Source organism: Schistocerca piceifrons, chromosome 2, assembly GCF_021461385.2.
Source record: "Schistocerca piceifrons isolate TAMUIC-IGC-003096 chromosome 2, iqSchPice1.1, whole genome shotgun sequence".
NCBI classification, from domain to species: domain Eukaryota; kingdom Metazoa; phylum Arthropoda; class Insecta; order Orthoptera; family Acrididae; genus Schistocerca; species Schistocerca piceifrons.
In genome coordinates, this window is record NC_060139.1 from 419,674,975 (window position 1) to 419,702,688 (window position 27,714).

The following is a 27,714-nucleotide window of genomic DNA, read 5'->3' on the forward strand; positions in this document are numbered from 1 at the left end:
TGGAAGTTCTGAAAAATGTTGGTAGGTGCCACCACAACTAACTTCTGCTGTTGAATATTTGTACGGCTACACAGGCATACTTTGCAGGCACAAAGATAAATACTGGCGCCAAAACCTCTGTGTCAGTAAATAAATTAAAGAAAAGGTAGAAGAATGTAAACATTATGCCCTGTATTCTTTCGTGTTTGCTGCTAGCTCATTTAAATCCTGTCTGCCTAAAAACTAAGAGTGATACAAAAGCAAACACAGCAGAATATACATGTCACGTCATGTTTATATTCATATTGTTCTTAAGCTGAATAGTGATACAGTCAGAAATGAAGCACGGCAACTGACGAGATTTTTAAATCTAAGATGACTAATTCCTGTGCAGAATGTAATGTACTAAATAGGCGTCTGCAAAGATTTTCAAATGGAGAAAAATTTTCGCTAAACTCTTGTTCAGAACATCTATCATATGCAGTCTATTATTTGGTTCTTGTTGATCATTATCAAAGAAAGCAACCCAGTAAGTAACAACAAATAGCAGTCTCTTGCCATTGTTTTGCTTATGAGACAATTCCTCACTTTTTTTTTATTGTAAGCGGCGGTAGCACGCACAAAAGCAAGCCATGCCGCGAGCGGCGACAGGTCGTAAACACTAATTATCAGAATGCGACAAACAATGCATGACAGTACAATAATGCATTTTCAGCTTACGTTAGAGTGACGTAAACACCTATAACAAAGAGATCGGCACTTATCAGATCAAAGCAAAATAAGCAATTGATTCAAACCAGATGAAGCACCTTAAAAGGGAAGGGTACCCATATAAATACAGATGGAGTGCCTGACACACAGCAATGGCTACTTGGTAATGCTTAACTGTTAAGATTATGACTCGAACCAAACTACTGTAGCTGTATCTTCATCCATTCGACCTAAATTGTGTCTCATGTTACAATGGACCAACTTTGTTTCGATTTGGAGGTGCGGTCTAAGACTTTCCTCTCCCCTTGAATTTCGAGTCTCAAATTTCAGGTGCGGCTTAGATTCGGGAATTTTTTTTTCCCTTGATTTCGAGTCTCATTTTTCAGGTGCGGCTTAGATTCGAGTAAACACGGTAACTACTGTGCTAAATATTTGTGGCATACTAAAGATGTATGGGGACTTGACCAGATTCCTACTTTACGTGGGAGATACTCTTTCAATTCAGACATTTGAGCGTGGTTTTTTATTCAGTTATAAAGAAACACTTTGATTTAATAGCTTTACAAATATTTCAGCTTTTTGTAAATTTGTCTGCCTTTTTGTTCATCACTTGAATGTGGGTTGTGATCTGCCTTTGTAACCATTATGGAAATTCTACTGTTGATATACTTCTAAATCTGTTAAGGAACCAGGATTGTATATAATTTTGGCTGTACTCATACAGATAATAATATTAGACAGATAGCCAAGTTTTGAATTAAACAAGGAATCCACAGTTATTTTGCTAAAGCAACGAGTCTAATAATATTACAAGTTCAACACACAGAACAACAGATAATTATCTGTGCCACAAAAATGTGTAGCCTGGCTTCAATAACCTATGAATGAAACAATTTACAACAGCAACACTTAACTCAATTACAAGGAAAATTGGAGGGTTTAAAACCGAACAGCTTCATCTTTTGATTTCTAAGCTGCATATGATTGGAGTTCGCATTTCATCCAACATATTCTAAGAGAATAATGCAATAAATTTTCTTCACATTCCTTTTGGGTCTATTGCTATGTAGCAACATGAAAGACCAGAATACTAAAATAATAAAAATTTTATTGCAGTATGCTTTCTCTGGGTGTACTCTAGGTCTCAAGGAGAGCTGCTGCCATAGAACCTAAACATTACTTACTTTGCCATTTAAAAATTTCATATTGTGACACAACACCTCTCTCAGCAGAATTTTAAAGTAACTGACATCAGCCATAGAAAGCTATGTGGTTATATCAATAAAATGAACATTCATATTATAAAGATGTTGCTGGATTTTGCAGCTAATGTCTGGAAAATAATGTGAGAAGAAGGGGGAAAATCCCCAGTGAACATTAACTTTTAAATCAAGTTCCAATTTCTTTTCAAACAGATCAGCTTATCTGACAATCTAAATTTGATAGTTCCTTGAACTATTACGGTAATCAGTATTTAGTTAACAGATGACTTTGTTACGATAAAAAAATCACAGTGCTGAATATCTATTTTGTTTGCACATTCTTCAGTAACATTAATTACTATGTGTACTATCAATTTTGCCAAATCATGTGAATCCGTTTCTAAAGCATTTTACTGTATCAACAGAGGCATCTGATACCTGACCTAACAAATAATAAAAAGTATTCAATCATTTGAAATCAATAATATTTTGTTATGAATACTACATGCTACACATTCAATTAATTCATTTCCCACACCCTAGAACAGTGTGTGTGTGTGTGTGTGTGTGTGTGTGTGTGTGTGTGTGTGTGAGAAACAAAATTTTTTGGATCTTTCGCTTTTCGTTGCCAATATTTGTTTGATTTCTATCGTCTTGGATGATCATGAGTTATGTGAATATGTGACAGAAATATTTTATTCCAGTTTGTGTGTATAAGGTCTGCAATGGGGTCTTGAGTATAGATGTCCAAGTGGTCAAAGAACTGACTGAAATTTATCTGATTATTATTTAACTTAAAAAAAATAAGATACCAGCAAAACTTTGGTGAATTAACACCTACCTGCTGAAAGTCACATTAAAGGGGGAAAATGCAATAAGGAATCATACTGTGCCGAAGAACGGTGAATTTTCACACTTGCTAGCACTGAATGTTCTCTGACTGTCAGAATTACTGAATGTGCCTGTGTCCATACATAAAATGAGAAAAACAACAAAGAACAGCACACGTGCCACTTCACAGGTCCTCGGCACACTTTTAAGAATAGGAAAATTAATATTCACATATTTGTTTGACTAAAAGTGTATTTATTGTTATTTTTTTCAAGGGAATGAAGGACAAATGTACTGTTCATTACCAAACTGCAGAATGAGCAAAATTATTTTACAGAACACAAGTACAGACAGAAATACAATACAAAATATCAATCTTTAAATCATATGCAGTGACAGCCAGAGAAATACAGTGAGGACATAAATCAATTCACCATTCTACAAAGCTGGACTGCAAGTCTGTATTACACATGACTACTGTATGATTCCAGTGGATTGCATTACCAGTTACATAGTAGTTTAATGAAATCAATGAGAAGCAGTAAGTGCCTGATTCTGAGAATAACTCATAACGTATGTGCAACATGAATTTACAATGACAACATTTTAAGTAATTTAAGAAACATCAAAAAAGAAGTTTTCAATATATTATACATTGCAGAATATAAACATTTTTTTACAAAATAATAGATCTTCTAACAGCAAAAGTCAGAATAAGATGAGAGCAACAACTAACAATTTATTTTGAATAACATAGTGCTGGAAAGTAATGCACATTACAAACTATCACAAGTGAGTATTTCATTTACTACTAATACTTAACAGCAAATATAAGCTGTAACTACTACAGAACATTAAATTTTTATTTATATTTTGACAAAATATGTCCGATACTTTTTAATGTAAAACGGCAATCATATATTTAAAACAAAATGTTGTTCAAATGTCAGAAGTATCTGCTACTTATTTATATACAAGTTCTTTTCCATAGTTATCATTTTTTTCAAAATTAAACAATTCAGAGACAGAAAATATAAATGAATATTCTGTAGCAACAGCTGCATGGTGTTCATTCATACTGCTCTTTCTTAATTTTCATGCACACATCCAGCCACACACCCACAGCCACACAAAATTTAGGAACTAAGTTCTTAAGCTCTTGTTTGTTGTTCCACAAGTTTTGGTGTTCCAGAATTTTTCCTGCAATACTGTAAGGATTTTCATACATAAATATAAAAAACTTACAAACCAAAAAAAGGAAAAATGATGAAATGTAAAGACTGCCACTCAAAAGTTATTAAGATTGACAAAGTTGATAGTTCTAATGAGACTAACGAAGTGCATTAATAAACATGTTGAATGTTTTGGTGTTTTTTCCATTACTTCCACAAAGGCTAATCATCTGTGTTAATAACATAAACAGTTTAAAAATTTTATAAGTAAGAAAAAATACCGTTATTTCCCTCCCTGGATAGCTTAAGAATCAAATGGTCTACACATTAAATCTCAATAAATCTGTGTATATATAAAGTAAAATATATGGTAATGTATTACAATTATTACTTCTGATTGAAAAGGCACGTGTTTTAACCATATAGCTCTCAGACAAAAGTTTGAAATATTATAAGCATTCAAATGGCAGTCATACAAACAGTAAAAGTGGAACACAGGTAAAACATGCAGACTATGTGAAAATAATTTTATAACACCATGCAACACTATAATATAACAAGCAAAACTATTTCTTTTCATCATTGTTCCTTTTTTGTGAACACTACTAAGTTTGGAAGATGTACTTCCCAAACACTTTGGTTACCAACAACAAAAATTATAAAGTTCTGAACTTCATTACTTGAAATACCTAACAATAATAAAAACAACTGCACAATCAACTGCCAACTGCATTTATTCATAATGTGTACATCACACATAATCTTGTGTTCTCTATGTACCTAATGCAGACAAGGCCAAACATAAGTCTGCCACTCTCATAACTAATTTCAAAATTCAGCAATTGTTTATTGAATACAGGATTCTCCGATACTTTTATCAAGTGCATTTCCTACCTACGGATCACTTGACAGTGTCAGCATGTTTATAAACCCATTCAATAAAGATAAGAATTTCAAAGCAACTTTGGGGGTATTGACAGCTGTGGTGGTTGGAGTGTTATACATAGCATGAAAACATATTTAGTACAATGAGAAAATTGTGTATCACAAACACTATAAAATCATGGTGAAAAGCATTCTGGTTTAAGCTTTTTAATGTCTAAGTTTCATACTTAAATTAGAATTATCTAATAATTTGAAGAACATAGTGAGAATGCCACTCACATAGGTACGTACATGTTTTAATGAGAGAGATGATTAAAGAAGTGCAAATACAACAATGTTAACATGAAATATTTTCAGTAAAAACAACATATTTAAATACACTGTTTGATAAAAATGCAAACTAATAAATAAATAAGACAAAAATTATCATATCAACACGCTTTGGAAGTAATATCACATTATTTATATAAAATTTTAACAATACATCTACAAACAAATCTGTAATGCATAATTCAGATTAGTCATTGTTCCTCGAGGTTTGAAAAATGGGCAATTCTAATACTGTAATATCACCTATGAGGTTGACCCTCCTTGGATTCTGCTATATTAACAACACAAATGAACTATGGACTCCCTTATGGAACTAGCACAAAAGATATCTAACATAGGTGAATATCAGAGAAAACTTATCATATAAAGAAGTAAGCAAAAATATTTTTTTCTGAGTATATATTTCCTATTATTTTGTTTTCTTAATGTTTTTGTGAAAAATGCCTTCACGAGTGGTTTATTATAAATATGCTGTGTATATTAAATTTCTGATAGGGACAGATTGTAAACTACTCGAATCCTTTGACTATTGTAACCAACAAGTTTTAAGATATACATTACAATAGAACAACTCTGTGCTCTTGGAATAAATATGCTGTCATCTGAATGGCATGATGATGCTGCACTAATATTCTGCATCATTTTAAGAATTTAGATTAAGTGAAAATAACTTGTGGCCTAACAGTCTAGAATGTTGTTTGAGACGAATTATCATTAAAGGAGATCCTTTGCTCCCTCAAAGACTTAACTATGAAGACTGATAAAAGCTACTAAAAATTCTTTCCCAGTGGGTGGAGAAAAAAGGCACAAAGATCAGAAATAGGTAATACAAGACTGAAAAAGATAGTTAAAAATATTTTTAAGATATGTACATGGTAGAGCATTGCAAACACTTTTGCAACATGAAATTATAAAGAGACTAAGAATTGACAAGAAACGGACATAAACAGTAATTTTAAAAGAATTAAAATAGTTTGGCACTTTCTTGCTGATAAGTGGTGGTCAACATACTTATTTCTCATCAACTTGAGCTGCACTGCAAGTACAATGTAGTTGGCTGGGGCAATGTACCCATGAAGGCTGTCTGTGGATATGTGTTTTCTGTACAAGTTAGGTCAGCAGGAGGACAATTGCCAAAAGTTTCATAACATTTTCAGTTTTGTTTTTGTGTCGCCTATTTACTACTCAACACCTCAAACTACAAGTTGAGTTATCACTTTTAAATCCTTCATTATTTATATTCCACCACGGACCTACCATCACCACATGGCCATAATAAGCAGACAGACAATGACATACTGAAAATGATAGCTAAACTTTGTAAGAGTCCAGTGGCAGCAAAAGAAATTGAAGGCTGCAGAAAAGCAGAACAAAAGGTAAAAGAAGAAATGAAACAATAAAAAGGCTATCAACAAAAGTAATCACTTAACATAACACCAAGAACTAGAGTATGTTAGCAACAACACTTGAAACAATCTGAACTTTGTTTATTATTGTTTTGTGTTATTGGTTGAAGAGTGAGCGAAGTATGTACCAGTGAAAAGAGTAAGGTTTAGAATCAAAACATTCAAGCTTTGAAGTCATGAAGCAGGAGTATGTGATCTCTCATAATATACACATGGAAGCGAACCAAATTTGACGAAACATACAAAGACGGGCCTCCATTAATTCAGATTGTAATGGCAGTTGTAAATTCAGTTCTGAACAAAGGGTTTGGCCATTGCTGATTGCTACGCTTCTCTCCTCGACTAACTGATCTACCTATTTCTCACAGGTCTGATATTTGCATACTTGTGATGCTATCTGGAAGAGACATGCCTCTATCATGTTGTAATATGAAGCACAAGAGGGAAATTGCTGCCTTTCAGCAGGGGAAAGGAACAACATTTCTATGGAAAGATATGACAAACATTTGTATCTTGCGCACAAATAACAAAGCCCACAGTAAAGGTTGTAAGCAAATTACATCGAGAGATGTCAAAGCCAACAGCAGTTGTGGCATATAATGACATGTCATATCTAGGTTTAATTTCCAATCAGTGCCATAAAAAATGTGTGAATATATTTGGAATTTAATTACAGTCACTTAAAAAGTCACATGTAATTATGGAGATGTTTGTGATGTATCTTCATATTTTATATAAAATGTCTCTTACTAATGGCATTTTAATCAATAAAAATTACTAAATTTTGGAACACAATCTATAAAATATTTGTTACATAAAATGATGAAGCCCAAGTGGGAATGACAAGCTCAGTATCTGTAGGTAAGCTAGTTTCCATCTACACTGATGGGGGAAAAAAGGAAATGAATGAAGCTACAAGTACACACTTCTCACAGCACAACAATCATCATGATAGTTTGTGTTGCTGGTACAGCAATTTGTGACCATTCCTCTTGATAGAGAGGTCTCTAGCACTCAAGCTATTGTAAATTAATGAACAAAACTTGCAGGCCAACTAATAGATCTTCCATCTGCACTTTCTCAGTACCTTCTACTAAGTCCATATACTACTAAATTTACAGTAAGGACATCAACGCTAAGAACCATGGCACAATAAAACCAATTTACATACATTAGCGTGATATGTGGAATTCATACCCTGATGTGACAACTGCAATTTGAAATTTGTATGTCAGCTTACCTGACTAGTTCTATGGACTCCTGCTTCAGACATTATTAAGGCAATGTTACCCTTCTACCCCAAATAAAATTAACTGCCAAATTCTAAGCTCCAATATATGAGTAGGTCTACAAAATCGAGGGAATGAGCACAGTTTCCCTTCTATGCTACAGATAAATATCACTGCAGCTCTATAGAATGACAGGCACATCCAAGCAACAATTTTCTGCATGATTGGTTATATATTGATATTGTATCAAGTGAAACAAGATGTGAGCTCATTGCTGAGATATTTCACTACCTAACATTTACCAGGACTGAATGGCTAATTTTACAGATATATAATATCTAAGAAAACTGATTACTTAAACAACTACTTATGAAAACAGATAAGCAACTTCAATTGTCCATTTTCTATAACATTAAAAGCTTAACATAATAACCATATCTCTCTCTCATTTTGTATACTATGCATTCTTGAAATATTTTGTCTCTTTTATCCCCTAATATAAGGTTCAAAGTAATCAAAGAATTAGATCTTATTCTGTAATGGCATAATCACAGCATAAAAAAACTGGCATAATCAGAGTGGCAATGCCAACTGTTGTGAAATAAATGGACAAGAAGCGGAAGTGGAGGAAGAAGAATGGCATATGATTACAAAAAGAATAGTGGTGCAAAAGAGAAGATGAGAAGAAGGAAGATCTAAACAGTAGATATCAAGTGTAACACCACTAATCCTAACAAATCTTGGAATGTGTATTATATGCCTCCTGATTCAATCTCAAAAGACATACGCAAATGAGGATAAAAATATCAATGAGAGAGAGTGCACTAGCAAGGGTAGGTAAAGGAAGAGCAGGATATAAGGTTAGGGGAAAAATGTGGCGGGGGGGGGGGGGGGGGGGATGGGCGATGAGCTATTTGCTGCCATATAAATAATAGACAAACATTATATGCTGCAAAAATTAACTCTTTTAACAAATAGTATTAACATACACGGAAAAAAAAACACTTCATTTCTACATCACTTTCTTAGTACCAATATGAAAAGAGACATGTTTGTACCATTATACTTATTTTTTTATAGTAAAAATCAAATATCATAAAGAAGTGATGTGGTGGGTAATTAATAATGGTGAGTCAACATTTTATTATGAGGAACTTTCGTAATATTTGTACTGTGCCCATTCAATTCAGTTATATATTCATTTGTAGTTTGAATTGTACAATATGCCTAAGAACTAATACTACAGAAAGGAAAACAGTTATCAAAAGGTGACAAAACAAAAACAATGATACAAAAGAGCACATCTCCACTATTTTTCAGCAATGAAATGGTAAACTATGAATAAGACACACTAAAAAGCAAGGTTTTTTAAAATTAACTTTACAGTTCATCAAACTTTCTGACAATAACTCAAATCTATATGAGCAAGAGAGAAAAGAAAAAAGAGAAAAAAAACCTTGAAAAAGATGATGGAGTTCTAAATGGACGAAAACAAGGGAAGACATTAAACACTGCAGTTCATTAATATAGACGAATTACATTTAAAGGAACAGTGAGTAGTGAAAGGTTTATGAATTTCATAGTTAGTGCAAAATGATGTGAATGACTAAGGAAAAGAATGCATAATGAAGAAAGGACAAAGGTAGCCATTAAAGGAGTATTAAAATTCATTCTAACTAGGTTACAGAAATGCACATATTGTAACAGCTGATTTATGTTTCTGGAGATTGGAAACAGCAGTGTGTGTGTGTGTGTGTGTGTGTGTGTGTGTGTGAGAGAGAGAGAGAGAGAGAGAGAGAGAGAGAGAGAGAGAGAGAGAGAGAGACGGCGGGGGGTCAGAAAGTCAATACAGTTAATTTAGTAAATCTGGAATTTTTGGCATCTTTTCAATAACTGAACAAAAGCAGCACACACAGGAATAGTAACATCATTACTGCCAGTACAGTAACATGTGATTAATGCTTTCCTGTTTTGTCACTGGTTGACAATCTCAGAAAAAAGTAATCTGTTCATGAAAGACTAGTGAAGCTAGGGAAAATTTGTCTTCTGAGAAGCTTGGCATAATTTAAGTGTAAAAACAGTTGTGTTTCGCAACTGTACAAAATGTTTTAAGAGCACTAAAGACACTGATGTCTCAGTGAACAAATTCACATACAAGAAAGAAATACAAATTTAATAAACAGTCAGTGTACACTAAAAGGAAATTATGTGATTACGATGGCATGGCTGTGGAAACTTAGAACAACAATATTTATTTCAATTATGTCAGTTGCTAAGTGAGAAAATGTTCAATGTAATTTGGTACAAGTAGATACATAGTTATGAATAGATGCTCATTCTGCAGGATGGGAATACAACAGAGAAATGACAGATGAAGCTGACTGCATTTTTGATATGAGGAACCACATTTTATGTGAGGTTTTGGAGGTGATGGTTAACACAGAATAGATTTACCACGGAAAACTCTATAACTGATTGAAACTGGTAGTATGTCAAGTACTGGTTGTCTAGAAATGTGGTGTAAGGATATGGAAAGAATAATATAGGAATGTCTTATCAAGGGAGAGGTATTCAGAATAACTGAAAACCCTGAGAGGACATTGTGTATCCTAATGCACTTCTCCTCCTTTTCTCACAGTCTTCTTTTTTTAGTGTTAGTTTTTCTTCTCTCTCTGCTTAACTGCGTAAGTCTTCTGTTGTGCATCTTTCTACATTTATTTGATGTCCATCTGTCTTGTAGCAATAAGTTTCTTTTCTTCACATTGCCTTTTCTTCCCCCACCTTACTTTGTACGAGTTCCTCCTATGTCAGATCAAATACAATTACTGTATCAAGTCTCATACTGCCACATCAAAGTGGCTTCTGCTTTATGATGTATGCCTCAAGGTCACCACGTGATTGACTCAACAGTTACAAATAATTATTTTAGAATAGCAAAATTGCTATGTTTAGCTATCAAAATTTTGATAATCAAAGCAAAAGCTACAATAAATTCTTAATCTCTTCAAACTGTTTTATCACTCAAAACTTTGTCTATTCCCATTCATTATTACAATATGAACTTTGGGTTATATAGTAAGTCAGCAGTCACAAACAACACAGTAAAATTTGACAATTGTAACACAAATGATACCTGACCTCCTCCAATATAAAATTTCAAATTACTCCATTATCATGACAGACTTTTGTGTATCAAACATACGTACCGATATGACATAATGAATTAGAGAACTAAACTTTTACATGCCAGTCATTCTTTCCACTCATATGTAGAATACAATCCAATCTTAATGATGAATAACTGTAACTGCTGCATACAGTTATTCATTAACAATTTACATATTTCAAGTTGAAGGAACAACTTTATAAGCAATAGTAGCTAATTTGATATTAAAAAAGATAAAGTGATCTAAACTGAAATTAAATTCCATTACTGCAGCATACTCATGAAATTCCATGGTGAATAAAACTGTACTTGCTGTTTATGGAAGATAGAGACTTTATCTATATTTTGATTCATTCATTTTGTAAAAAATACACACTCTAAATTGTTCAACAAACTCTTAAAATTGTTTGTAAATGGCTGTATAATGACAATGCTGTAAGCAGGTTGGGATCACTTCATTAAACATCTTTTCCATTTACTTACTGTGTATGTAGTTTTCTAGGAAAAAAATGCATATGCTTATAAATAGAAAATTTGCAATTTCTGTAACTTTTTCAGGTCTTTAATTCAGAAAAAATCGCATTAGGATGATAACAAGAGATATTCTGAGTGCTGTCCTGCTGATTTGTAGTACAGAAATGAATGAATATTTTTCTTCTATGGATGTAAGCATATTTTTCACACTTGTTTCTACAGAACTCAACTGTGAACTGACTAAGTCAGAGAATTAGCGTTTACGTTATCTAAACTACATAACCTTTCTGCATGTAGAAAAAGAAGAAAAATCTTTTTTCAAATCACTTCCAAAAACAGCAACAAACCCAGAGAAGCAACCATTTCTGCCTGTTATTCTGTTGGAAACCAATTGCACTATGTGCAATGTCACAGGATATAAATGTCTTAATGTTGTGGGGGAAAAAAAAGTCCTTGATAAATAACTTTTGCACTTGACTTTCACAATTTTTTTCTTTCACATACATTTTTTTTATGGAAGCTCTTTTGTTTGTATTTTTATACCATATTTTCTAACACAAAATGTTGATTTTTTCCTAATACTTAAAACAAAACTACAAAATTTGGAAAATTCTTTTCTTATCATAAATAAGTTTCAGTGATAATATAAGCTCTTCAGATATTTATATTAAAATGTATAATTATTTAAACTCCAACAGCACTGTTAAAAAATTGCACTATAGCCCTATAAACAAGAAGAAAATTTTCTGAATATTGTTTGTGAGATTCACATGTTTATTATCACAGATACTTAGGCATTTTAGCCTGATCTACAATGAATATAATTGCATCTCTGCTGTCAGATATGTTTCTTCGTGTTAGCGGAAATAAGAATGTTAAACTTAAAACACCAAATTGAGCTATCTACGCTAAGGCCTGAAGATGTGTCAATAATCAGATATGAACTGCTTTTGTCCTGAGATATCCTAAAAGGAAGTCAGAATTTGACTTTTCTCATAGGGTAACAATATATATTTGTTAAGTCACTTCAGATTGTTTGAAGTAACAACTGTTACGGAGATTTGTAACTACCCTTATGCTGTTCTAGTAAAAATCTCAAGAGCTTTCCAGTATCATCAAAATCACAAATTGCAGTAAACGGTTTGAAGTGGGAAATAGTAGCTTCCACACAGTAATTTTATAGCTGCATATATATTTCTATGTGGCAACATTTCACAAAACATCATGTATCACAATAAATAATCTTCTTTAATTAACAATAAGAATTTCACTTTGCTCTACTTGACAACAGCTCCCTCAGATTTATGTCTCTGCAGATGCTATTGCCACCTGCATAAAACTCTACATTCAAATGAAATCAGGCTATAATTCTGGGAAGCATTACGAAAAAGAAAAGAATCAACTGCTTTCAGCAACAAAAAATGGATCATTTTTCCGACGTGATCGTCCTTTACCACGGGCTCTCCGAGAAGGAGGTGGGGTTGTCCGCCTACCTGAGCGTCCACAGTCTGAACAGGACACCAGTTCCTCTGAATGCCCAGTCTTCTTATTCTCCTGGGCATCACCAAGACAGAAATCACAATAAGGGGAAGGTGCAGCGCGGTCCTTTTCTTCTGGCATCAATGTCATTACCTATGAAAAATAAAATTGCTTTTCAGGTCAGTTTTATTTTTGCCACCATGTACAATATTAATTCACAATTATTTCTGTCTATGCAGATGTATTTTATCATCTGCATCAAATTATATAATTCAAATGAGATCAGGCATTGGTAATTTGTTAATCTGGCATGTCTACACGGACAAGGAAAAAAATTCCTGGATTTTTCCCAAATTACCCACAGATGAAAATACATTTTTTCCATGTTAAGTGACAGTATTCTTTCCCTCGGAACTGTAAAACGTATCAACCGTTTGAATGGTTAAAGTTCTATAAACTGACGTAGAACATATCTGAAAGATCCTAGATGCGCAACAACAAGTGCGCTGCATATTTTCGCATTACGATATGCTGCATATTTTTGTATTATGAAAGTACAAACTCGAATTCCACCAAAAACAGCACGTCAGTTTCTGAAGCATTGAAATCGAGATTGCAATGTCCTCTTGTAAGGCAGTCATAGCTCATGTCAAGTAATCTCGACAGCCGATGACAGCGCATATTCAGAGCATAGGGCACGTGACGTAGACAGCCAATAGCATCATCACTGTTAAGTAGCGCGAACACACAAATAGGAAAAGTCAATGGTTTAATTTAATATACATGGTGTAGCTACAAGAAAAGCTAGGCTTCTTCATATAATATTGGTCTCGAAGATCAATAAGCTACAAGAAAAGCTAAGCCTTTACTTATAATGTTGGTCATTTTCTGCATGTGTTACAGTCACAGACCTATCACACAAATGCCAGTAAAACTTCAATAATGACACATGTGTCTCGTTTTCTGGGCTCAAAATCCTTCTAAGTGGCCAGTCCTCAAAATGTTAAGTTTTAAATGAGAGTTAGATGCTGTGTGATTTAAGAAATTCATCGCACATCCTCATACACAACATAATTTATCTTGCGTAAAAGAAAATTTTCTTTGAAAGCAACGCTTTTCAAACCACCATTTGCAATCGAGTGGTCCATTCTTTCCGACATCTACTCAATTGATCATTTCCAATGTGCTACCCATTTTCTGACTTGTACCCCACCTGCGTGCACACCCAAATGACGGCTTAGTATGGCCGACTGGCAGCTTTACTCCTCCCTGGTGACAGTCGACAAACAAGATTTCCCCAGTTGTGATGACCAGGTGGACTATCTTACAAACGTTTTCCTTACTGCTGCAGAATGTTCCATTCATCAAACTTCCTCTTTACCTCACTGTGTCCCAGTTCCTTGTTGGACTGAGGCATCCGTATTCCAGCACCTAAACTTCACACTACCTGCAACTTTCCTGGTGGGTGTGAACCTTCCATCATCTTGGCTTCATACAGCGGCCCATGTTCATCTTGGCCTTCAATTGCTTACTAAGGACACTACTACCCCAACCTCCCTCTGTTGCCTTCATTTACATGACCTTCACATGGAACTTCATGACTGTACCTTTGTGTGCACTGGATGGCTCTCGGACTGACTGTAGTGTTGGTGTGCCTTCATCACTTGCACCGATGTTGTTCAGTATTGGCTTCCGGCACAGTGCTCAGTATTTACAGCAGACCTCTTCGCCCTGTATCAGGCCACGGAGTACATCCGGCAACACAGAATTTAAATTGTGTCATCTGCTCAGACTCTCTCAGCGCCCTTCAAAGCCTCTGTGCCTTATACACCGCCCATCCATTAGTGCAACGAGTCGAGGAAAACTGTCACTTCCTCACTCTTGATGGAGCCACTGTGCTGTTTATGTGGGTTCCTGGTCATGTCAGTCTGACAGAAAACAAGGCTGCTGACACTGCTGCCAAGGCTGCAGTCCTTGCACCTCAGCCCACTAGTTCAAATATTCCCTCCGAAGATCTCTGTGTTGGTGTCTGTCAGGAGGTGATGTCACTCTGGCATCCCCTGCTCCTCTCTCCATGGGAATTAGCTCCAGGTTATGAAGCCTCTCCCCAGTGTCTTGGACGAAATCTTCTCGGCCCTTCCACTGCGAGGAGGTCATTTTAACTAGGTTGGGTATTGGGCACTGCCTTTTTATCCATTGTCATTTGTTAAGTGGTGCTCCCCCACCACTTTGTGAACACTGCAGCCAACTTTTAACTGTCTACCATTTCCTGATGAAATGGCACTGTTTACATTCCCACTTGGGTTTGCCATCCGAGTTATTGGCCGTTTTAGCGAACTATGAACCGGGCTGTCGACGGAATTTTACTTTTTATTTGTTGTAGCAATATGGCCAAGGCCATTTAATTTTTAGTTCTGGACCTCTGTTTCTTTATGGCATATTTTATAGACCTTTCTCCACATCTCTGTTTTTAACTGTCTTCTTTCTGTCAATTGGGATCGACGTGTAGTTGTTTTTAACTCTTCTCTTTATCTTTGTGTTTCACAGTTTTGACATAGGCGCATATGACCCTAGTTGTTTTTGTGCCCTAAAACAAAAACCATTCACAATATTTTCCTGCTACCCATTAGAAATAGGTTCATTTCACCATTTGCCAGAGAGTGCCAGAAAACAGGCATTACTGCAAGTGCACAGCTACGATTAAGAGATCTTAATTACATCATAAATGAAACAGGATATCAGAGGATACTCCAACAGCATTGGAATTTCATAAACCATACTAAAATGCATAATTTGGCTTAAAGTACAGATTCGTATGTTCAGATTCTTGACGAAGTAGGCCCCAACCTGATATTAAGCTTTTCAGTGTGGTCTCTGGGATGTAAATTTTTCTTGGAACACTCCTTCTATATTATTTCATGATTGGTTCTTCATTATGGCATAAGGCTGTATGTGCCAAAAGATGAATACGTGCATTTGAAATTCAGTGAACAGTTGAAACCAGCCTGTAGTGTGGAATCAAACACTTCGTTTCATATAAGTTGACTGCCTCAGTAGGAAAGATTAATAAAAGCCAAATTTCTTTAACAAACTGACAAAAATAATTATTTTCTGCAAGGTGATACTTGACGGCCAAAAATGTGGAAATAAGGAAAACTGTAACTAATGACATACTTTAGCCTTCTGTAATAATGTGTATGTATTTTAATTCACTTGATGGCTCCCAGCCACAGAGATCCGTTTTTGTTCATTTGACATGAGAGCTATAAATGAAGAGGAAACAGCAAAATCAATACACATAAACACTGGTCAAGTGGGGACTACTCGCTCCCATCCACAATTTAGACTAATCTGCGTGTACGCGAATCTGAGAGGTTGGGTGTGTGAGAAAAATTTTTCTTGGTAGCATATGGCTTGTTGCTACTGCCGATATAGCTAAAAGGCACACTGTAAGTACCCAGAAGTGAGACATGGAGAGAAGGTACTGCTCATACGCAACTCAACTGTGCTTGAGCCTGCTGGCATCTGCTCAAATGAACCTAATGGAAACAACTGTGACATCACGCTCATAATTTGTTGTTGTGAAGTTTTGTCTAGTCTTTGCCCTAAAGCCTTTGACACATTTTGCTGTTGGCAGACACTTGTGAGTGCAGTGTGTTTTGTTGCTGCAAATGGAGCATTTCCTTTGCAACTCTAGTTTTGTTTCTTTTTTTTTTTTTCTCGTTTATGTTTTATTGCTGCAGTATTATTCAGCAGTAGTGAGATATAGTTATATTCTTTGTTAGAGAGTCAGTTTCTTATGAGTCAAAACTACAAAAATACAACTGAAAACTAAAACAATGGAAAATTCCTGGAATTCTTAAAAATTCCCGGGTTTTTACCAGATTTCCCAGTTGTATATACCCTGTAATCAGATTTTAACATGTTACTCCCAGAGGGGAGACCTCACAGATGTCAACAACCTAACAACCTCCAGCCACCCCCCCCCCCCCCCTCTCTCTCTCTCTCTCTCTCTCTCTCTCTCTCTCTCTCTCTGGCCTGCACCTATCAGAGCTGTCCCTAGATAGTAGATACAGTATCTTTCTCCTAGTGTACTCCATGGTTTATTTTTAGACTTAGTGTGATTTGAGTTACTGATTTAGATAGTTCTTCTACTGACAAAAGGAGAAAGACCTAAGTACCACCAAACTGACCTTTGTACCTAACTATCTTGTTCCTTACCACATTAAAAAAAAAAAAAGTCATAAAGTCTTCAGATGTACTCAAGACCTTTGCATCACAGTTTATGTGGAGGGATATTAATGACTCACAAACAAACTAAGAAATACTGGCAACAGATGCATTGTTCCAGTTATGACTTACTTTGCTAACTACACCTCAGTTGCACAAAACAGTACTGTAACTATGATCAAGCTGAGCACTTGTGGCAGAGAAAATCTAGGAATGTTCTTTACAAAAAATTTTCCATTACTAGTATGTTTCCTGCTTCTTAGGCACAGAAAGAAATGGTACCACCAACACATACCTGTCAAGTCAGTGCGGAACAATAGCTTGCTAAATTGCGTAGAAATTAATACAAATAATACATACACAGTGTACCACGTGTAGAATGCATCCTAAGGCATAAACGAATAGTTAATTTGATAATGGAGGGTAGAGGGGTGCAGGTGGAGGATTGTAAGGGACAAAGATTTGATGACGGTAAGCAGATTCAAATGGATGAAGGTTGCAGTAGTTGCACAGAAATGGAGAAACACACAAGACAGACTAGTACGGAGAGCTGCATAACAATAATCTTCTGGCTGAAGATGACGATGATGACAACGACAACAACAACAACAACAAGTGAGTACCAATACGAAATAACAAGCAGGGTAAATGTTCTAAGTTTTCACTGTACATACAGACAAAAATGTGAACTATTTTTGCACCAGGACTAATTGTCAGTTTTGGGCACAGCTATAGCAAGATATTTTGCACATGTTCATTCGCTGATACCCAATGGAGTAAACTTTTGGAAGTGTGTCTGCACAGCTCAATTCTATTCATGACTCTAATGATAGTTCTGCAGATGTTCAGCACCTTTGGATAGTAGCATGTTGCACAAAATCTAAAACATTGTTATTTGATAAAATCTAAAGCTGTAGAGTGTCAGAGACCCTGTGTGTGTGCGGGCGCACGCTCGCTTGCTCGCGCTCTCTCTGAAGACATAGCAGTTATCTATATACCTAGAATACACCCTTTTTTTAGTGTAGGCAATATAAGACACTTAGTCAATCTCCATATGGATTTCAAGACAGTCTCTCAAAAGAACACGAATTTTTCAATTAACAAAACAGATTATATAAAATTTAAGTGACAAAATACTAAAAACTAGTATTTCCCATAATTTTGTCAAAAGCATCCGATTGTGCAGTTTACAAAATTCTCCTAAAAAAGATTCAATATTATTACAGATCTTGTTGATAACAAGTTTTCCCCACATCTAACTAAAAGGACGCAGACTGATGCATTAAGAAACCCAGGGAGTGTACACAAAGAAACAGAATATCCAGAATGGGGAATAATGCTGGTAGCTACAGGTTTACCAAAGAACTCAATAGTAAGTTTGCTCTTTTTCTTGTTATATATAAATGAGCTGTCATCATGTATCCAAGAAACAAAAATATTTATCTTCGCTTTCATGTGAGTACAAGTAATGGAGTAAGCTCAACAGTTGAAAAGGTAAATAATTTTCTTAAAAACGTTAATGACTGGTTCCCTGAAAATGAATTGTCAATAAGCTCTGAAAAAACACAATACATCCATCTTGGGTATTAATAATCGCTTCAGCTGTATTTTGCTCCTATATTACTGTACCACTATCGGTGATACAATAATCTTGGTTATTAATACCCAAGATGAATACTCATAGCTGTGGTTGCCCCATCTACCAGGTTACCTGCACAATACATCCAATTTGCACTGCACAAAGTCTGTCAACACAATTAGAAATAATATGAAACAAAATTATCTAAATTTTTAACCCAAACTGGAAATCACATTACAGTCAATCTAAAGGTATAAGCTCTGCGACTTTTGTGTTATGGATTATATTAGATTTTTTTTACCTATGAAATTGGATGTTGTGAGTTGATGTTAGTCAAGAATGCCTTTAAGGTGACAAAGACGCCATTATCAACACCTCACATAATTTGAAAGAGGTCGTGTAACAGGGCAACGAGAAGCCGGATTTACCTTCTGTGATATTGCACAAATACATGGCAGGAATGTAGCCACCATACATAACTGCTGGCAGCAACGGTCATAAGACTGTACAGTGAAAGAATACCGGGCTCTGGATGGCCACTTGGCATTACCGAGAGGAAAGACCATCACGTTTGGCATGTGTCTCTGGCAAATCATACAGGATCTGCACCAGCAATCTGAGCAGCAGTTGGTACCACAGTGGCAATGAAACTGTTACAAATTGGTTACTTCAAGGACAGCTCCTAGCCCGACTAACCGTATCGTGCATTCCTATGACACAAAACCACTACTATTTGCGACTTCAGTGGTGTCATGTGAGCGCTCATTGGAGGGCAGGATGGAAGTCTGTTGTGTCTCCTGATGAAAGCAGGTTCTGTCTCTGTGCCAGTGATGGCTGTACAGAGGTTAGGAGGAGACCAACAGGGCCTGCAACTAATCTGTGTGTGCTGGACACACTGGGCCTGCACCTGCAGTTATGGTCTGGGTTGCAATTTTGTATGACAGCAGAAGCACTCTTGTGCCAACCCCATGCACCCTGACTGCAAATTTGTATGTCAGTATGGTGATTCGACCTGCCACACTGCCATTCATGAACATTCCAAGTTTTTTTCCAACAGGATAACGCTTGAACAAACATCGCTGTTGTAACCCAGCTTACTCTATAGTGTGTCAACATGTTGCCTTGGCCTGCTTGATCACCAGATCTGTCTCCAATCAAGCACACCTGGGATATCATTGGACGACAACTCCAGCGTCATCCACTAATAGCATTAACTGTACCTGTATTGACCGACCAAGTGCAACATGCATGGAATTCCATCCCACCAACTGACATCTGGCACATGTACAACACAATGCATGCGTCTTTGTGTGCTTTCATTTAATACTCTGGTGGTTAAACCAGTTATTAATATATCAACATTCCACATCTGCATGGCTTGTCTTACGCTTAACAGTACCGTGTGGTCTTGCAATGTTAATCACCTACATCTGTTATATAGCCCGTATTCTTGAAATTTCATTACTCTACATTAATTATTTTTTAGTGTTGCAGTTTTTTCTGGTAGTGTAGTACACATCATCAGAGAAAACAATATGACAATATTATAACCTTTTAAATGGTTGTCTTAAACTAGGTTTTTTCTCCAATACTGTGATTTATACTTAACTACGTTCAATCTGTCTCTCAGTCTCTGTCAGAGAGAGAGAGAGAGAGAGAGAGAGAGAGAGAGAGAGAGAGAGAGAGAGAGACTGATTTCATCCCAACTGACTCTAGTCAGTTCACTTCAGCCTATTTAATAAACTGGTACAGTTCACTATGTCATGGTAAGTCGTGGTCCTCCACCAAATCTATTACCCCAGTAGCACCATTCCCACAAACTCCACTGAAAAACCTTTATTTGTAGTAATTAGTAGTAATAGGAGAAACATCAGTGACCAGGTAAGGCCTGGAAGGAAGTTCAGATAGTCTCGCAGTTAAAGTGATAGCTTATGATAAGCAAGAGATCTGGGTTCGAGCCATGGTCCAGCACACACTTTCATTTTTCACAATGTATTCAAATAGTACTATGCTGACCAGCAAAAGGAAGGTGGTGGTCAGATATGCTTCATTATGACAAATTTCTTTGTGTGTCCAGTCTAATGATCAGAAAACTTCTTCGATGACTTCTGAAAATAATTTTAGTGCTATGACATCTCCTTGTCTGATGTCTCTTCTTTCACTATACTGATCAAGACTAACAGAAGCTTAATCATTGAGATTAACTGATGTACTAATATAGTTTCAGTTAATGTCTTCTTTCTCACAAGTTGTTACTACAGATTTGGTTGAAATGGATCCAAAACATTTCTCAACTTACAAAGTGTGATTCAGAAGTTTCAAGACTGATTCATTTCTGAGTAGGGGAGTGCATGTGGACTGGTTCTGCTGGGTGGGTGAAGTAGTGGGGGGTCTCAGGGAACAAACTGACACTGAAGCAGTTGCCTCTGGAACCCTGGAGAGTGCACATCGCTTGCAGTGTGAGTGCATGTCATTGACCTTGGTCGAAAAGTGGGAGAGGCAAAAATGGAGCAGCACTTGGAGCAGCGTTATGCAACTAAGTTTTGCGTGCGACTGAATAAAACCACTATGGAGACTCTTGGTATGATTGAAGAGGTCTTTAAGGGACAAGCTATGTCCCGTGCAATGGTTTTCATGTGGCACAAACGTTTCAAAGATGGCCGTGGGAATGTTGAAGACGACTACTGCTCTGGGAGGCCATCATCACGTCGAACAGATCAAAATGTGGAGAGAGCGGGAACTTCTAAACAATGACTGTCGTCTTAGTACTAGATTAATTGCCGATGAACTGGGACTCAGTCAGAGTATGGTGTGGAGGACTGTCACGGAGAATTTGATGATGCGAAAAGTGTGTGCCAAAAGTTTTGTCAGTGGATCAGAAGAAACAGCGCATGACTGTTCCCAGGAAATGCTCCAATGGCTGAATGTCGATCTGAACCTTCTGGAGAAAGTGGTTACTGGTGATGAGACCTGGGTCTACAAGTATGATCCTGAGTCAAAGCGTCAAAGCTCAGAATGGCATGCTGCTTCCTCACCGAAGCCAAAGAAAGCTCGCATGAGCAAGTTGTGTGTGACGTGCATGCTGATTTTATTTCTCTCTCTCTCTCTCTCTCTCTCTCTGAATGGTAAAGGAGTGATTCACAAGGAGTTTGTTGCTCGTGGACAGAGTGTCACAGGTGACTTTTATGCTGGAGTGCTCTGCCGTTTGAGGGATCGAGTTCGCCGCGTTCGCCCGGCAATCAAGGGCGATTGGATTCTCTGCCACGACAAAGCACCCGCTCACACACCGTGCGCCGCCGCCGAAGTTTTGGTCAAGTTTAACGTGAAAACACTGCTGCAGCCACCCTACAGCCCCAACTTGGCTCCAAATGACTTTTTCTTCTTCCCCCGACTCAAGACAGGCCTAAAAGGGAAGCGATTTGACTCCATCAACGCCATCCAACAGACTTTGACGAGAGCCCTTGACAGCATGATGCCCGAGGCCTTCCAGAAGGGGTACGAACAGTGGAAGACATGCTGGCAGCGCTGTGTTGATGCTGAAGGATCATATCCCTGTATGAATCTCAGACATAGTTGTAATTAACACTCATTACTCTGTTCTGTAATTGTGTTCACGACCTGTAAATGGGCCAGTATGTTGTATCCATTTCTAATGTCAGTTTGCTTATTTGTCTCATGAAAATCTGTCTTCTATATAGCTGATGATAATTTTCATGAATGATTTTACATTTCGGGCAGGAGGCTGGCAGGTCTATAGTTTCTTATGCCTTGCTTGTCTCCCTTTGTGGAAAGCAGAATAAATACTCTGTACTAGTTTTGGGAAGTTGTCTACCATGAGAGATATTATGTAAACAATTGTTCAACTTCCTTTTGCTTTATTTTTCCTCCATCTTCAACCATTATATAGAAAAAAATCTCTAGGGGTTTTTTGTTTATTCATACTTTGAACTGCATTATCTTCACCATCCACCATTACTTCCAAAATTTCGTTACTTTTATTATAAACTAGGAGTGCTTGTAACTCATCTATCGAACAACCAATGACTGTATCCACTTTGGTGAACATTTACTGGAATTGTTATAGGCTATTGTTAGAGGTTATTTCATTTTCAGATTCTGTCTTTTGCTTTAATGATGTCTAAGAACATATTAACCAGCTTACTTCAGTGTAGGAAAGTACTGTGCATTGCTGCTACCACTAATGTAAGTGGTGGAACTGCTGAACCCATATCTGAAACCACTTGTTCTCTAGAACCTACAATAAATGGTGATTCATCATCCACAGGGAGAGAAGAGTAAGATTTTACAATGTTATTGAAATTCAATAACAATTTTCTGACATGTTCTACATCCTGGAGGACCACCTCAATACGGATCAATTGGAATGGAAGTAAATCTAATCTAATCTGAACAATATCCAGGAATATGACAGGAATGATCAGTCGAAGCAAAAAAGCCTAGCAAACATGGGCTCTGAAAAGTATAGCTTAAGAGCTATGAGCTTTAGAGCCCATGTTTACTATACAATTTTTTCTTATCTTGGGCCATACTACCTCTTCCCAAAACATGGAAAGCAAGGAACTTGCAGTAGAAGATATTTGTTTCGCAGTATCGAAGATGAAGTGCTAAGGGTCTTTTGGAGTCCATGTCTCGATTTATCTTTCCTGCCATACCCCTCAACCCATACCACTTCTTTCAACATATTACTATCAGGTGTTGCAGTCATCAACTCTCTCTCTCTCTCTGTGTGTGTGTGTGTGTGTGTGTGTGGCAGAGAGAGAGAGAGAGAGAGAGAGAGAGAGAGAGAGAGAGAGAGAGAGAGAGAGGGTGGGGGGTGCAGCATATAACAATAGATTGGATTCAAATAAATCAATGTATTAACAGACACTAAAAGCTAAATAAAAAATCTCAGGCTGCTCCAGGTCTCCATCACAGATTCAGATATTCAGCTGAACTACTTTGTATTTGGAAACTTTGAACATAAGCCTAAAGAGTTGTATGCTACCCATTCTATGCATGATAACTGTGGGTGAAGATTCGACTGGCATAGTGCATATTTAACTACTGTATATGGTAGAGGGCTCTTTTCAACTATCTGACATTAGTCTTCTATCTCCAATCTCAAAATAGAATCTGTAAAATGACCTGGAAACCTTCAGCATCATAATACACACATCTCAAACCCACAAAAACCTGGTATATATGGTAGAGAGAATAGGGCTCTTTCCAACTGTTTGACATGTCTTTATCTCCAATAACAAACAGAATCTGTAAAATAACTGGAATCCTCTAGCACCATAATCCACACATCTCAAAACCACAAAAATGTAAATCTGTCATCACCTCAAATGGCAGGTTGAAGTCCACAGAACTTGTCTATGTACTGTCCTAGAATATACAGACCTGAGTCATCCTACAGGATTTTTAATTTTATCACATCCATACAACATACCATGCTGTCCATGTTTCAACAACTGTGTCTCATGGTCTGAAAATTTTGATGTAAAAGGAGGATGCACATGGCCTGTCTCAAAGCTCTGTGTGTCTGACTCACACCAAATACTTGCAACCTGTCAGGAGAATGCTTTCCTACATAAGGGTATCCCCATATACAAGATAGTCCTAGTGTTGCTGATTCTAAAACAATAGCTCTAAGCCTTCAGTTATAAATTGCAGGTGGCAGTTATTCCCTTAACTGTACCTGGCCGGTTCCCATCTCATAAAGCTTGCTATTCACCACCGATAAACTCTTGGTCTGAAACACTATTTTAAATGTTTATGCCCTGTAAAGTACTGAAAATTTTTTGAGCCAGTGGGCATCTGAAAGCACGTCTGTAACCTCCTTATCTTAATGAATATCATAATGACAGGCAATTACTTCACCTCTGCGGGGAAGATGTACAAAGATAATGGGAGACAGAATAGTGGCCCTTCTGCCACCTCACACTAACTGGAATTCACACAGTATCAACATTTGTACACTCCCATATGCTCCTCTATTAAATACAAAACATGCCTCTTGCAAAATTTTAAACACAAGTTCTTAGAATGTGTGATAGTAAGCTTTAACACACCAGTCTATCAGCGAAATGTGAAGTGTTAACTAAACTAAATATAAACAGTTATTAATGATAATTAAACTAATACTCACATCTGTAGCAGGTTTCTTATCAAGTATTGGAGCAGCTGGTGACGTAGTAATTGTACTTGGTGTCTCTTCAGGCACCATTGGTGGCACAACAGGTGGTGGTACAACTGAGAGCACTGGAGCATGAGGTGGTGGTTGCGTTGGTGGTGGTTGTTGTGGTGGTTGTTGAGGTTGTGAAGACACAGGGGGAACCGGTGACTGCACCTGAGACTGTCTGCCGCGCCGAGAACTCCCACCTGAGGGCATATACATATTTTTTTAAAACTATATACATATTTGCATTCATGTCAATTACAATTTGGAGCATAATATCCTATGTATAAAATAACTCATATTCATTAAACAGAAGCCTGACTTTTTTTTGGGGGGGGGGGGGGGATTTCTTGCATTATTATACAGGCTTTCCATTATTAATGCGTGTTGTAACCTTACATTATAAATGAATGACAACAATATGGTTGATGCAGTATTAGGGTGAAGTAATGGGGAAAACAATGCACTAATTACATTAAAACAAAACAAGAAGCAAAGTAAACAGCAACAATATGCATAAGGTATAATTTGGTTACATCATGACAGTACAAAACATATATTTAATATTCACCAAAACTTTTAATAACGTCAGCACAAACAGCATATACGAAATAATGAAAGTTAATTATCATTAAATATATGACAACAGCAATATAAGACTAGGGAGGGAGTAAATAACATGTAGTAACAAAATTTAATATTGGAAAATCTGAGATGGAGTAACAACAGTCTGAAATAGGATACACGGCTACACACCACATAGGGGAGACACCATTCAACAGATGAAGAAAGAAGACTGTTAGACGTTATAAGCTATTGCACAGACTCCTTCAAACACACACACACACACACACACACACACACACACACACACACACGGCCACTGCCATCTCCAGATGCTGAGGTCTGGCATTGGGCCTTAACATCTGGAAATAACAGTGGTCACATGTGCACCAAGGAAGAACTCTATCTGATAGCTTATAATTCATAACAATCTTCATTCAAAGGGCCTGCATGCCACTCAACACTTGCTCTATGTAGAAAGTATCAATCTAGCATATTTCACATTATTGTTAATAAACAGGAAATATTAAAATACCTCAGATGCCCATTCTGAGTACGATTACATTTATCACTGAGAATAACTAATTCAAGATGAATCTACCTCCGATGAAATTTAATTGCAGAAGCTATTTGATACACTAACAGATATATGACTATAAAAAGGCTTAAAATATATGAAAATATGTTTAAGGTTGGGTGGGCAGAGCTATGCCACCAAACAGTTTAGCACGTAATTTCAAAGTAGATATAATAAATTGAAAAGAGTTCCTTTAAACTGCTGCATTATTCTGCCATTTATCATGTCTCTGAATACTCAAATGTTGTTATAAAATGATGTGCATGCCTACCTACTTACATCCATCTGGATGAGCTGTTTTATTTACAACATGAAACCCAACTCCACCAACAAAATTTTACAGATTGTTCAAGGATATTTTCTGAGCAATTTAGAATAAGGGACTTTTGGTCTCCTCTGACTCATTACATGGTAATCACATTTCATTTCTTACTCCTGTTTATCTTTGTTTCTGAATTGCACTGAAAATAATGGCACAACAATACAAGTGTAGAGAGTTTGTGCTGTTTGTCTTGTTTGGTAACAAATGTGCACCATTCACTCAAGGTACTTACGGTTGACAACAGTAATGCCCAGTTTATGTTTTCTATTCTTGGCTTGTACAATCTCAGAAATTTAAGAGTAATACCTTTACATGATGCACAATGCCTACCTTGAAGACTGTAACACTATAGTTTGATGGCATTTCTATGCTGTTCTTATGGGTACTGCATGAACCCATGACAAAATGTGCCACTCTTCTCTGGATCTTCTCTATATCTGTTAACCGTACCTGGCATGGGTTCCAGTCTGATAACCAATATTAAACATTCATAATGAGTCTTCCTGCCTGCTTATGTGCAATACGTTGCATTTATTTATTATCAGAGTCAACTATCAACCCTCCACCAATAGTTGATCCCCTGAATTGTCTTCCTGCATTTTGCTACAATTTTCTGGCTTATGATCTTGGATGTAGCCAGGCAAGTACCCACTAACACTGCATACCATTAGTTATAGAATTGCCCAAGAATACCAGAAGTCCTGAGACCCACAAATCTATGGTGGTACAGACAGCAATCCTACAAGTCCTTAAAAATTCTATAAATTTACAGAATCAGTCAGATAACAGAAAATAATCTCACATGATACACCTAATAATGGGTGGGACACACACACACACACACACACACACACACACACACACACACCTCAAGAAAACATGACTGCCATCTCTGGCAGCTCAGACTGTCACGTTGAGTGAAAATCTGTGTCACGTTGAGTGGAAATCTGTATTAGGACAGGGAAGGTGGAGGGCTAGCAGGATACAGGTGGGGAGAGAGAAGAGTGCTGTCTAGTGTAGCATGCAGAGCCTAGACGGAGGTATGGGAAGACTGCCAGGCATTGCATCGGGAGGTTGTGGGGAAGGGATATGGAGGGGGCAGGGGCAGGAAATGGGGAGTGGAAAAGGAAAGGAGTGGGGAAGGTGCATTGGCAAGTGTGTTGGCATATGGGGGTCACACAATGAGGGTGTGGAGACATGAACAGGGAGAAAATGATAGGACAGAGGAGGCAGAAACTGTTGGGTGGAGGGTGTGGGGACAATAGGTTGCTATAGGTTAAGGCCGGGATAATTTTGGGAGTGGTTAATGTGTTTTAAGGATAACTTGCATCTAGGCAGTTCAGAAAAGGTGGTGGTGGGGAGGGGAGGATCCAGATGGCCAAGGTTGTGAAGCAGCT

General features: G+C 37.0%; 1 protein-coding gene across 2 annotated transcripts in view; it reads right to left on the reverse strand.

Moving 5' to 3' along the window:
* Nucleotides 1–27,714, reverse strand: part of LOC124778018 (zinc finger protein ubi-d4) — a 249,386-nt gene that overhangs the window by 36,800 nt on the left and 184,872 nt on the right. For both annotated transcript variants that reach the window (XM_047253596.1, XM_047253595.1), the window contains 2 exons: nucleotides 24,825–25,057; nucleotides 12,879–13,017 (listed from right to left, as the gene is read on the reverse strand). In XM_047253596.1, the coding sequence (XP_047109552.1) occupies nucleotides 12,879–13,017; nucleotides 24,825–25,057 (372 nt within the window). The remainder of the gene's footprint in view (nucleotides 1–12,878; nucleotides 13,018–24,824; nucleotides 25,058–27,714) is intronic.